At 35.6% G+C, this 13,098-nt stretch overlaps 1 protein-coding gene across 2 annotated transcripts in view; it reads left to right on the top strand.

Moving 5' to 3' along the window:
* LRRK2 (leucine rich repeat kinase 2) overlaps window positions 1-13,098 on the top strand; it is a 135,098-nt gene that overhangs the window by 71,725 nt on the left and 50,275 nt on the right. For both annotated transcript variants that reach the window (XM_045829139.1, XM_045829138.1), the window contains exons 26-31: window positions 2,619-2,712; window positions 4,771-4,957; window positions 6,304-6,485; window positions 8,688-8,917; window positions 9,543-9,670; window positions 10,672-10,890. In XM_045829139.1, the coding sequence (XP_045685095.1) occupies window positions 2,619-2,712; window positions 4,771-4,957; window positions 6,304-6,485; window positions 8,688-8,917; window positions 9,543-9,670; window positions 10,672-10,890 (1,040 nt within the window). The remainder of the gene's footprint in view (window positions 1-2,618; window positions 2,713-4,770; window positions 4,958-6,303; window positions 6,486-8,687; window positions 8,918-9,542; window positions 9,671-10,671; window positions 10,891-13,098) is intronic.

Raw genomic sequence — 13,098 nt, 5'->3', positions numbered from 1 at the left:
CAGTGGGGTCATTTTTTCAGTAAAATAATGTTTAATACTTTCCAATAGGATACAGTTGGACTACTTATTTTAAAAAATATTGACTTGTCAGAATATCAGAAACAAATAATGCTAAAAGCCATGTTAACTTGCATAACATTTTCCCTTTTTCTCCCTCCCTCTTGCCCTTTGCTAATATCGAACATGTTCTTACCCTGAGCCAGGAACTGGGGATAGGGTGAGTCCCTTACCAGGGAGCAAAGCAAACTCAGTCTCTGTCCTTAAGGACCATGTACTTCAGTTCAAAAGACAGGCATTAAAGAATCACAACACAACTAAACGTGGTTGTGCTTTGTGCTAAGTGTTGCGAAAGAAAGGCCCGTGGTGCTAGGAGGGTACTTTAAGGGGTCTAACACTTACTGTGGAGGCAGGGAGGCTTGATGCTTAAAGTAGATCTGGGGAGAGCATTTGAAAGGCCCCTGAGGCTTGGTTATGGTGAATATGCCATCTCAGCTGCATTGCACAAAAATCCTGTGGGGTAGGACAGGTATGATCTCTGCTTGACTAATTGAGGAGATTAAAGCACTTGGGTTTTTTTGTAACATGTTAGGGTGTGGAATTAATTAACTAGTTGTGAAAACTTGAATACACCTAAGTTGACAAAGCTGTTTGGTTTTCACTACACAGATTTAATAGTTTTAGAAGTTGTCTTGTCTTCGGGAGGGTGTGCTGTGGAGGTGATGTGTGAGTGGGACAGCTAACCATCAAAAAATCATCTCGTGAAATGAAATTTCAGTTCTTTACTTTTATAAGAGTGTTTTCCATATAACATTTGAACCACGAGATTCTAAACTCTTAAATGGAGAATCATTTCTACTAATTCATTTTGTCACAAATACTTTTGGGAAATAGGTAAGGTATAGCATGGCATGCACTTTTCTGTTCCTCAGGAAGACAGCTTCTAGCAGTGTCCTGGAACTTTTTAACCCTTGAAGATTTTCTAGATAAAGCATAACTCATATTTTTTTATCTCAAAAATACTAGGAAATAATTTTCAAGCCACTTTCATACAACCATAGATTTTTAGATTTTCAAAGAATATCAGGTATCATCTTGTCTAGTTACACTGTTTTGCAGATAACAAACCAGGCTATGTGATTTGCTCAGTTTCCAATACTGTTTTCCACAAAATTTTGTATCTTGGAGGTCCTCATATTTCTGTTTTTGGAAATTCGTAACATATACCAGAATACTGAGAACTCTGTGATATTTCACTTTATTTTACCTAATGTTTCCATAAACTCTTAATATCATATGATCAAAGAATATAGTTATTAAGTTGTGGGGGGGCTCTGCCCATAGGACCCTTCCCCCTACAGCTACCACAAATAAGAATAAGTCTACCAAGACTTATTCTTGGTAGGGGAGGAAAGGTGACCTGTCTCTTAAAGGAGAAGGACCAAAAGCCTGTTCCTCAATGGGCTTTTATTGGGTTCATTTGTATAGGAATACAAACCTCATATGTAAAGCTCATCAATCATTGTCAGGCAGTAATGATCAAACAATAGATAACATTCAAAGCTATGAATGCTTAATTTATCATCAGGGTCAGATAGCTAAAGGGCCATAAAACTTTGGGGAAACAAAGTTATTTCATGCTTGGACCCTTATCATTTAAATTGAGGGTATTAGCAAAGCAGGTTTCACAGGATTTTATGCATTCTTTCTTAGGCCTGATGGTCCCAGGGAACCTGCCCTTTCCAACATAGGGCTATACCTACCTCCAGCATTGTTTCAGGCTTAAGTGTGGCAGGGGAAGTAAGGCAGCCAAGAGATTAGGAGACCTCTTGCAGACAGAATGAGGATTCAGGCTATGTCAAAGCCAAGGGGCAAGGGTTCATCACCCTCTTTTTCTATAGCCCCCCAAGTCCTTCCCTGAGGTCCCCCTCGTGACCATGTCTGTCTTAGGTTGTTCCTCCTTTGAGGAATCTTACCTGTCATTGGCTAACTGGTCATCCACTTGGGGCCAAGCAGGGTGCAGTAAAGGGGGCAGAGGCAGTGTCCCTGCCAGGGAGATAATCTTTGTCTCCTTAGTGGTTTATAGTCCCAAGGTCTCTCACTCAGCCTTAGCCATGTGGGGTTATAGCTTCTGAAACCAGGCAGGGTGGTTCCAAACATTAAGTAACATCTATTATCATTCCATAGAATACTTTTTATGAAATGGTACTATGAGAAATTTTTATCTTCATATTATATTATAAATTAGTATTCCAAAGTGTTTTGTTTAAGTTACTTAAGAGTAATTTGAATTAATCTATAACATATTTCATATAATATCACACATAATTTAAAATGAATGTTATAATAATTTTAACTTTTAGATGTTACACAAGTGAATTTATATTTAGATGATTTTTTAGCTTTTGTATTAAAAGATATGTGTAAGTATGGTATATTATTGTAATGGTTAGTGGTACAATTAAGAATATTACCTTATTTTAAAAGTAGATTTTTATAAAAATTGTCAGTATGGGAATAGAAATAAAATTGACAGGTCATTTGTAGCTGTTCTTGTAGAATCCACTAGAAATCTAGTTAAGATGATTAAAACGTCCCTTACCTCATCTTTTTTCCTTTAGCTGCTATGCCTTTTTTGCCTTCTTCGATGACGAGCATAAAATTATCTCAAAACAGATTTACATGTGTTCCAGAGGCAATTTTAAATCTTCCACAGTGAGTTTATTATTTTAATTTTAAAATACATGAGCGGGAACAGAGCCCTCAGAAACATGGCTTTCACTTAGGCAAATAAATATAATTATTTCTCAGCTTAATGTTTTTAAATCTCTGAATGTTGGACCTTCACTAGACAAAAGACAAAGTTATGACTTGGATTTTTAAACTTTTATATTAACTTAGTGTGCTGTTGTGTAAAAACAATTTAAGATAACTTGCTATATAATTGCATTATTACAATCAAATGAGATTTCATTGGCTGTCACATTAACTTTTGAAATGTTACTTGCTCTGGAGGTTGATATGTTGCTAAGATACTGTTAGCTTAAAATTATACTTAAGTTTCAGCAATGTTTTTGGTGAAGATTAGGATAATTTATGTAGTCCCAAGTGTTAGAGGATAATTTTGGTTATTTTCAATAAAAAGAAAATCTTCCTGCTAACAGATTCATGCATTAAATAGATTTGAAATGTGTTGTCATCTTACATAGTATTCTAATGGTGTTATGCATTATAAGCCAAATCCAGAAGTGTGTGCATGCAACTATATGTATATATAGACAAATGATACTTAGTTATAATTTAGCTATAGAATGTGTCAGACATATAATAGTTAATTTAAATCCAGCTATAAAATGTGTCAGACACCGTTGTAACTGCATAGCAGTTTCATCTTCCTAATAATCCTATGAAATAGCTACTGCTATTATCTTCACTTTATGATGAGGACATTATTTCATCAGAGTTATAAAGTAACTAGCCCAAAGTCACTGTTTTAAACACTGGTGGTTTGTCTTCAGAATCTCAGCTCTCACATACAGGCACCTCCAGAATGCAGGTGGTCCTATGTGTTAAGCATAATATAATCCATACACTGTGTTTGCAAGTTAAATGCTTATGAAATTTGATTGAGATATATACCATAAAGAAGATTTCTTCCCAGAGAACTGACAATATTATCTAGTCCCTAATTACACTATACTTTTAGGTGCCATTGTCTGGCATACATTTCCAGCATTTTGTATACATTCCTTTAAGCTTACTCTGTTGTTTCACAAATGAGCATCCAGTTGGCCAGCTTCAATCTCCATTGAGGCCAAGAGACACTGCTTTGAACAATCCGGTGATTCTTGGTTTTGTCTCTTTTGCATTGCTTGCTAGACATCGATATCTTATCTATAATATGGCCAAATATATTTTCTTGTTTTCATGCATTTTAAAATTGCTGTGCAGATGTGAATCTTTGTCTAGTAGATTGTACAGCTATATGAGTTTAGAATTAATTCATCATGCTTCAAATACGCTGAATGAAAGGGGTCTGTACATAGTTGTGAAAGTCCAGGCAAACTTTTAGTCAAATATACCACAATCCCTGACTGTCTTTATTCTTCCTACACATGTACACTTACATGTAACACATATTTTTCTGCTATTTTCTGCAAACTTTGGGTAGCATGTTCTTGCATGAAAGCAACTATTTTTCATTGAGAGCCTACTGTATGCAAGGTATCAGGTTCAGTGTTGCATTATTTATCACACTGAGAAAAGCTGGTAAAAGGGTGTGCCTGTGCACAATATTAATGAACTCCAGGACCCAGCCTCTGAAGAATCTTCCCAGTGATGAGTGCAACTGAAAACTTATGAGAGTGATGAGTGCAACTGAGACTTATGGAGGCAATATATGTAACTCTTGAATGGAAGGCAGGAATTTTAGTGACCATTTTTATGTTTGCTAATTATTGTGATTTCTTAGGTATCATAAATATTTGTAAGACACTTTCTTTTTTTCTCATTCTGAGATCTCCACTTTTATGTTTCTGAAGTAAGGAAATTAAGCCTCAGTTTTGCTTTTAATGGTTCTTACTCATTTAAATGTTCCTAGTGAGACATGCCTTCTTATACCTGTATGTACAGAAACACACACACACATACTTATATATAAATACTGTTAGTTTTAAAGTTCTTATCTCATTCTAGTGAAAGTTACTGATGATGTAATTTCATGTAGTTTGGAAACATGCATTTGGTTTTTATCTTAACATTGTATTGTTTTAGTTTGCGATCCTTAGATATGAGCAGCAATGATATTCAGTATCTACCAAGCCCTGCACATTGGAAATCTCTGAACTTAAGGGAGCTCTTGTTTAGTCATAATCAGATCAGCATCTTGGACTTGAGTGAAAAAGCACATGCATGGTCTAGAGTAGAGAAACTACATCTTTCTCATAATAAGCTCAAAGAGGTAAGAAACCATCTTTATTTGCTTAAAGTTATTGCCAATTTGAAAATATGCTTTCATAATTTGCATCTTTAAAAATATCACTTACAAATCTGTTATTTTATGTTTCCTACTTTTTAAATAAGATCTAAACCCATCCTAAGGTAAATAAATACATTAGCAATGCTTACTTTCTATAAAAATTACTTTCTTGTGCTCTAATTTTGGATTATATGAATATATATATATATTTAAATATGAGTCTGTATAATGCATTGAATGTGTCATTTAATCAGTAAAATCTCTGATCTGTTAACAGACTCTCAGATGCTCTACACTTCTAAAGTTGACACTGGACTGTGTTTTTCAGCTAACTTTCCTTCCTCCATTCTTAAATTTCCACATTCCTTCACCATGCTACCCCTGACCTGAGTGGACCAACCTTTTCTGCTTCATTCCATTGCCTCTGTTACAAATCTGAAATTGATTAACCATTCATCTCAGGGAAAAACTGTTTTTAAAAAAGGTTTTATTAATTTATTTTTAGAGAGAGGGGAAGGGAGGGAGAAAGAGAGGAAGAGAAACATCAATGTGTGGATGCTTCTTGCATACCCCCAACTGGGGGCCTGGCCCGCAACCCAGGCGTGTGCCCTGACTGGGAATGGAACTGGTAACCCTTTGGTTTGCAGGCCAGGACCCAATCCACTGAGCCACACCAGCCAGGGTAGGAAAAATTTATTTTTATTTTTATTTTTGGTCAAGCTCAAGCCTGTTGTTTATAAAAGCTAAAAAGAATTAAGTGTCTAAAATTGTGAGGTTCAGGATAACTGAATATTTTTTGGTACCTGATATTTTGCCAGCATATTAATGTTCTTATTCCTAAAATAATGAATATAACTTAAAAGTTTGGAACAGGGGAAAAAAAGAATTCTAGTTAATGTGCCACCTAAAGAATAAACATTTAGTTGTATTTTGATTGCATTAAGTTGTATACAAGTTTGTGATGACTAGACCTTAGTTTTATTGAAGAAAAGAGAGTGTGAGGGAACAGGCTCAAAGCCCCAGATGACTGGATTTGGAAAGCATTACAGAAATTTACTTTCAATGTTGTGAAGAGAGACATGTGCTGCCAAGGGAGAATAGGTGTTCAAAGATTATAAATAAGTGACATAGATTATTTTGGGTGTAAGTGTTTTTAAACATTTACAGTGACACGCATTTGGAATGTTTCGGAACGGTGTTGAAAGGTCGTGCACACTGCCGATGGAAGTGCTGGTCCTTTCCGGTTTCCCATCAGCACCTTGTTTCTTGGTGGCCCGCGTTTTCCTTCCTTCCTACCAACAGAACATGCCCTTTTTTCTTTCATTAAGATTCCTCCTGAGATTGGCTGTCTTGAAAACCTGACATCTCTTGATGTTAGTTACAACTTGGAACTGAGATCCTTTCCCAATGAAATGGGGAAATTAAGCAAAATATGGGATCTTCCTTTGGATGAACTGCGTCTTAATTTTGATTTTAAACATATAGGATGTAAAGCCAAAGACATCATAAGGTTAGATAATTTTATTTCCATTTGTTTCTATTAAGTTTGTTTCAGATTTCCTCTGTGACTTTGATGGATATAGAGTTACAAAATAGAAAAAATGTATAGTACTATTTAACATTAATATACTATGTGTCATTTGCCTTTTATTCAATGAATGGGTTTATATGGTGCCACTGGAGAGCTTATCATTTCCTCCTAGCCAAGTCAATGTTGAGAGAATAGCTTCTTCTCTTTATCATGCTCTTTACAGGATATGGGCTCTAAGAGCAAATTACCATTTGGTCTCTCGTTACCGATTACACAATCTAAAGAAATACAGCACAGTATAACTTTTCAAGCTTCATTTCATATAACACATAGTTATATGTTATTATGTCTTAAAGCATTGTAGTTACTTACATGATATAAAGTAACTAACTTTGATTTTGCTGATGAGGGTAAGTAACCTACTCACCCTGACCATTTTTGAAACCACCGAAACTTCCCAGGTATCACTGTTCCTGGTCCTCACACTTCACAAACTTCAAATATCTTTCATAATGGACTTCATTGCATCCTTGTTACATTTTTAGCCTGTTAGTCTTATTGTTACCTACTCATAAAATCATTTATTTCCATTTTTGATGTTTATCTGGCTGGTTGCAGCTCAATTATCACCTCTCATTGTATCCTTGACTATGACACCCACTCAGGCAGGGACAATGGCTGTGTTTGCTCACTGCCTGACACTTGGCACAGAACCTGACCCACAATTACCAGTGTTTGAAAGTGAACTGTGTTTACCTGATTATCTTCTACTTAAATCTTAAATGCACATTTAACTTTTTGTGAGGAAAGATTTCTGTCCACCTGAGCTCTATGTAATTTGAAGGGAGTTTGTCACCAGCTCTACTAAATGTGACTACCCCTTATCCTAAATAATCACTTCCCATGGTTTTTCCCTGCTGAAACTGGAAAAGGTGTCCATATGATAACTGGTTTAATTATTACAAAACATTTAGTGGAACTAGTTTTCGCTTATTATTCGTTATTATCAAGCCAATGTATAAGTAAATATCTTTAACCTTGTTCTACATTTTTGGAAAAGACAGAGACCTGGAAGAGTTTAGAAATTGTAGGCATCATTTGCTTTTTCAAAGAATGAGTTTTTTCAAAGGTGGTGAATTCTTAGCAGTTAATTGTCTTTGCACCATTGATTCTCTCGTTTACTGGTGATGGAGACAGAACTTAAGTGGAGTGTGAGAAGGTGACTGATTTCAGTAAGAGAAGGCACAGATATGATCTGTCAGATCTTGTTCTCTAAAGTGTCAAAGAAGTCAAGAGGAGCTTTTATGGCCTTTGGTCAGAACATCAGGACTTTTGGTAAAAGATCTAATAGTAATTGGAATGGATCAGTCAATATGATAATATCTAAAATGCACTTATGGTTTAGTTGGCTTCTCTAATTTTAAACTGTGGCAACATTTTAACATAGTTAAAACATATCTTTTCACATCCATTATGTTTTTGAGGACATTTAAAACCTATCAATGCGAAAGTGGTTTTGTTAGCTACCTATAGCACTTCTAGTTTCAGTTATTTTACATTAAGATTATTAAGAATAGCAACATATTATCTGCTGATAATATAATAGCTCATATGTAGTAATTTATAGTGTAACCAATATGATCTTTCCATATACATATATGTGCATGTGTATAATATATGCCATACATGTATGTGTACATACACATATATAATGAACCCAGTATAACCTCACTATCACAGTTTAGTATTACAGTATGCATGTATACTCTATCTTGGTTCTCTGTCACATGGGCTTTGTAAAATTTTATACTTTAACATTTTTAGGGCTTTATTTGTGTTATTTGAAGAAATCTGTGTGTGTGTGTGTGTGTGTGTGTGTGTGTAAAATTCTAGTGAGTATGACAGACATATTTTTGCCTTTTGATTGTTTATGGTGATAGTGTCACATACTGTATTTCATAATGCTGCCAATCATTATCGATTACCCTGACACTAATAAAATATGTGCATTAACAGTGCACCAAAAGACAAGTGCATTTTACTTATATGAGCTGTGTATTCTTTTGCATATTATATTTTAAAAGTCAGACATTTAAAATAATTCAATACACAAGAATTCACCTGTATCTTAAATATACTGTTAATCAGTTTATTGTTTTATTTGTGTCTTTCTAATGCCAGGTTTCTTCAACAGAGGTTGAAAAAGGCTGTGCCCTACAACCGCATGAAACTCATGATTGTGGGAAATACTGGGAGTGGTAAAACCACCTTGTTGCAGCAATTAATGAAAACCAAGAAATCAGAACTTGGCGTGCAAAGTCCCACAGTTGGCATAGATGTGAAAGACTGGCCTATCCAAATAAAAGGCAAAAGGAAGAAAGACCTCATTCTGAATGTGTGGGATTTTGCAGGTATTTGTTTCACTAGAATTTAAAAATCACATTTATCTTTTATGTAGAACAGGTTTTTAAAAATAACTGATTTTTCAGTCCCAATACTGCAAAGAAACCAGTAAAGCCTATGGAATTATTCCAAAGCCACTCACTTCTCCCAGGATTACTCTTGCCACCAGAATGGAGCAGTGCATGGAGGGGATGTGAGAAACTAGTAGGTGCCAGTTGAAGCTGAGTACTTGGTGGGCAGCTAACACTTTGGGTAAAAGTTCTTGATCTCTAGTAAAAATTCAGTATAGTCTTTTTTAAAAAGTATTTATTTATTTATTTTAGAGAGATGGGGAAGGGAGGGAGAGAGAGAGGGAGTGAAACATCAATGTATGGTTGCCTCTAGCACACCCCATACTGGGGACCTGGCCTGCAACCCAGGCATGTGCCCTGACTGGGAATCAAACTGGCAATGCTTTGGTTTGCAGGTCTGCGCGCAATCTGCTGAGCTACACCAGCCAGGGCCATCAGTATCATCTTTATAAACACTGTTGATTGTTTCTCTCTTTTTTTGTATGCTAAACAGTGGAGAGCATCATTTAAAAATTTGTTTTGAAAGAAGGAAGGCTAAAACAGCATCTCCAATCTTCTTTAGGTCGTGAGGAATTCTACAGCACTCACCCCCACTTCATGACCCAGCGGTCTCTGTACCTGGCCGTCTATGACCTCAGCAAAGGGCAAGCTGAGGTTGATGCGATGAAGCCTTGGCTCTTCAATATAAAGGTGATCTGCTCTAAGCATTTGAAAATACAAAATAATTCTTATTTTTTGTATGTAAGATGATTTATTTTAGGCAAATAGTTGCTTTAAAAGATTTTTTTTTCTAAAGAAAGCTAGCAGCCCTGAAATTTTGAGTTGGGAGATTTTCAGAGTAATTAAGTTGTGACACAAAAATAATATGTTCCATATCGGTGAGTATTACAGATACTTGTCATAAAAATGGAAAATATACATGCTAGAGTATTTTTGATCATATTTAAAAAATGGAAGAGGAACTTTTCTAATTTAAAATAAGTTCTGTGAAAGAAAAGCGATATGTACATCACTGCCTGTGTCTTCAGTGCCAATTTAGTATGAAGGCTTTCAGCTCTTACACATTTAAATGATACAGATTCATAGGCTCTTCTTTTCTTTTTGTAAATTGAAGTGTCATTGACAATACACTCTTCCAGTGGGGATCTCTGCTTGTCATTTTCCAGTTTGTCCCTTGCTGTCAGGCTGTCAGCTGTTCTTCACAAGCTCATTTTATAATTTTTAAAAAATGTATTTTGTTTTGATTTCCTTTAGTGGCTTCTTTTCTCATTGCGGACTCCAAATAGAATGACTTTGAAATGAATTCAAGAGACTGAGTTTGCAGATAAGGAAGAGGAAATATAAACTATATTATGACACTTTGAAATAATTTGTAGGTTTAATAAATACTTATTTTGAAGTCAAAGCACACTCACAGAATAACCCATTGTGAAGAATAAAAAATGGAAAGGAAAATATGCGCTTACTGTTGCACAGGCTACCGGAAGAGTGGTATTGATTGAATTAAGCAAGAGCATAAACATGACTTAAAACTTTTTGAGGTTACTTTTTTCCCTTAAGTTTAAGGAAAAAAATTTATTTTCTTCTTGATGTCTTTTAATTTTTTATTTCCACTCAAGAGAATTTTCAGTGGAAGCGTGATCAGTAGCGATTTAAAAACAACCACGAGTAATTTGTGTCTTTCCCTGTAGGCTCGTGCTTCTTCCTCCCCGGTGATTCTTGTCGGCACGCATTTGGATGTTGCTGATGAGAGGCAGCGCAAAGCCTGTATCAGTAAAATAAACAAGGAACTCTTGAACAAGCGAGGGTTTCCCGCAATACGTGATTACCACTTTGTGAACGCCACTGAGGAATCCGACGCTTTGGCAAAACTTCGGAAAACCATCATAAATGAGAGCCTTAATTTCAAGGTGATGCAGTTAATGCCTACTATAGGCTAGTAGATAAATATAACGTATTAATTCTTATGCCATGTAACTGCTTAGAAATGTAAGGCTTGAGGTATTTTTCATAGCTGTTAGCATTATTAAAGTATTTTCCATTTTAAAATTACTTATTTATGCCATACTTCATTTCAGATTCATAGAAATGGGGTTGGAGAGATGGGTGAAAAAGGTGAAGGGATTAAGAAGTATAACTGGTAGCTACAGAATAGTCACAGGATATCAAGGACAACATAGGGAATATAGTGTCAATAATATTCTAATAACCATGTGTGGATGTGGTACTTATTGGAATGATCTCTAGTAAGCTATGTAATGTCTAATCACTGCAGTGTACATCTGAAACTAATGTAATATTGTATGCCAACTGTAATTAAAAATAAAAACATTAAGAAATTAGAGGATCTTGAAAGAAGTAGAAAAGTTCTGTGAGACCGAGAGGATATTTCTGAGAGAATCTGAGTAAATGTTTCTGATGCCCTTTCTCTCCCAGGTTCCTGTAGTGGTTGTATCAGTGAGATAAATGGGAGTCCTGGGGTATTAAGATAATTTTTCTTCTATTAGATATTTTTAAACTATTGTTTCCAAAATTTTCTTTTTCTCTTTAAAAAATTTTTATTTTAATTGTTCAAGTGCAGTTGTCTCCATTCCCCTCACCACCACTGCCCCCACCCTACCATCCCCCCCCCCCTTGATCCTACCCCCTTTCGGTTTTGGCCATGTGTCCTTTATAGTTGTTCCTGAAAACCCTTCCCCCTCTTCTCTTGGATTTTGCCTGTTGTTCCTTCATCTGCCCCCTTCTTCGGGAGTTCCTTTTCTCATGCTCACCTTGACGTTCTGGGCTGCTCCTTCATGCCTCTTGTCCCTGTGGTTCCCATTGTAGATTCAACATTGTGACAAGGCCTTTTCACTTGGTTGTCAAGATTGCTAATTTCGTTTTCAACACTGCCTAAGCAGTTTTTTGTTTCATTCAAATGGGGTTGTTTATTTTAGGAAAAATGTTTTTGATTTCTAAAGTGCCCTTCTTGTAAACCAGATGTAATTCATAGGTTTCATAAAACACAAATAAATTGGTTACCAGGCAGAACACTTGTTTTTAATACTTAGGAAGAAATTTCCAGGGGCTTTACAGACAGCACAGTGTAAACTGCGTGGAAAATGCTGTGAATGCTTTAATATGACAAACACAATGGTGAATTTCATTGTTAGTTCCTGTTGGCTGAGCTTGTTAGTGCTAATGAGAAAGGCTGTGGCGTGTAACTAAGGTCCTGCTGTGCCTGGACAGCCTTAGCGTGATCTCTAATAGTGTCCCAGAATGTTTCTCAAGCTTTCAGTTCGGATGGTAAATTTTATGATTGCCCTTGTTCTAACGTGTCCACCAGTTAGCTTAGTTCTGTTCCATTTCTGCAGATTACACTCCTATCCAAAACCTAATGAGCCATTTATAAATGTGCTGGTCTTTGTGGAGATAATTTGCATGTTTGTGTCATTCAACACATTTATTACAGTCACTAAAAGGTTAGTAATGGTGGATCACTGGTGACATTTTATGTAAGAAGAATAGCATATTACTTATTTGAAGATTTTTCTACTCCCTTGGGAGACATATGATTAGAGAGTAATGTGACTTTTAAAAAACAAATACACAAATTTTGTTGATCCAATTAAAATGATCTTTATCCAGGTGGTTTTCTTCTGAGACTATACCTATACTTATAAAACTTTGTTCTTTCTTTTATTATTTGAGTATATTCTCTTTTGATCATTTATGTTGAACCATATGTTATGTTTTTAAAAAGGCGTCTTAGAAGATAATTTTTTTAAAGCCTGAATTTAGTTGAAGCAAAGACTGTGAATAAAGTGGTTGCATTATCAATTGATAAAACCATAATTCTTCCTGCATTTATAAATGAAATCTGAAGGCTGCGCCATAAGAGAAAGTAAAGAAATGCCTTGAGAAATAAAAATATTATTTGAAGAAAGGTATATGTAGCTAATGGATTCATCATTCTGACATTTTGGTTTGAAAGTTTGTTTGATTGCTTTGCAAAACAGTGACTCCAGTGATGTAGAACCAACGAGCCTGCCAGAACTTGAATATTTTTTCCTCCCTGTGGTGCTTCAACCTATATTCAAATAGCAGCTTTTAATCTACTAGAGATCATTTCTTTGCCC

The sequence above is a fragment of the Phyllostomus hastatus genome, unplaced genomic scaffold, assembly GCF_019186645.2.
Source record: "Phyllostomus hastatus isolate PE091 unplaced genomic scaffold, TTU_PhHast_1.1 phas_scaffold_93, whole genome shotgun sequence".
NCBI lineage: Eukaryota > Metazoa > Chordata > Mammalia > Chiroptera > Phyllostomidae > Phyllostomus > Phyllostomus hastatus.
Note: the sequence above shows the minus strand (reverse complement) of the source record. Positions and strands in the feature narration are given on the sequence as shown.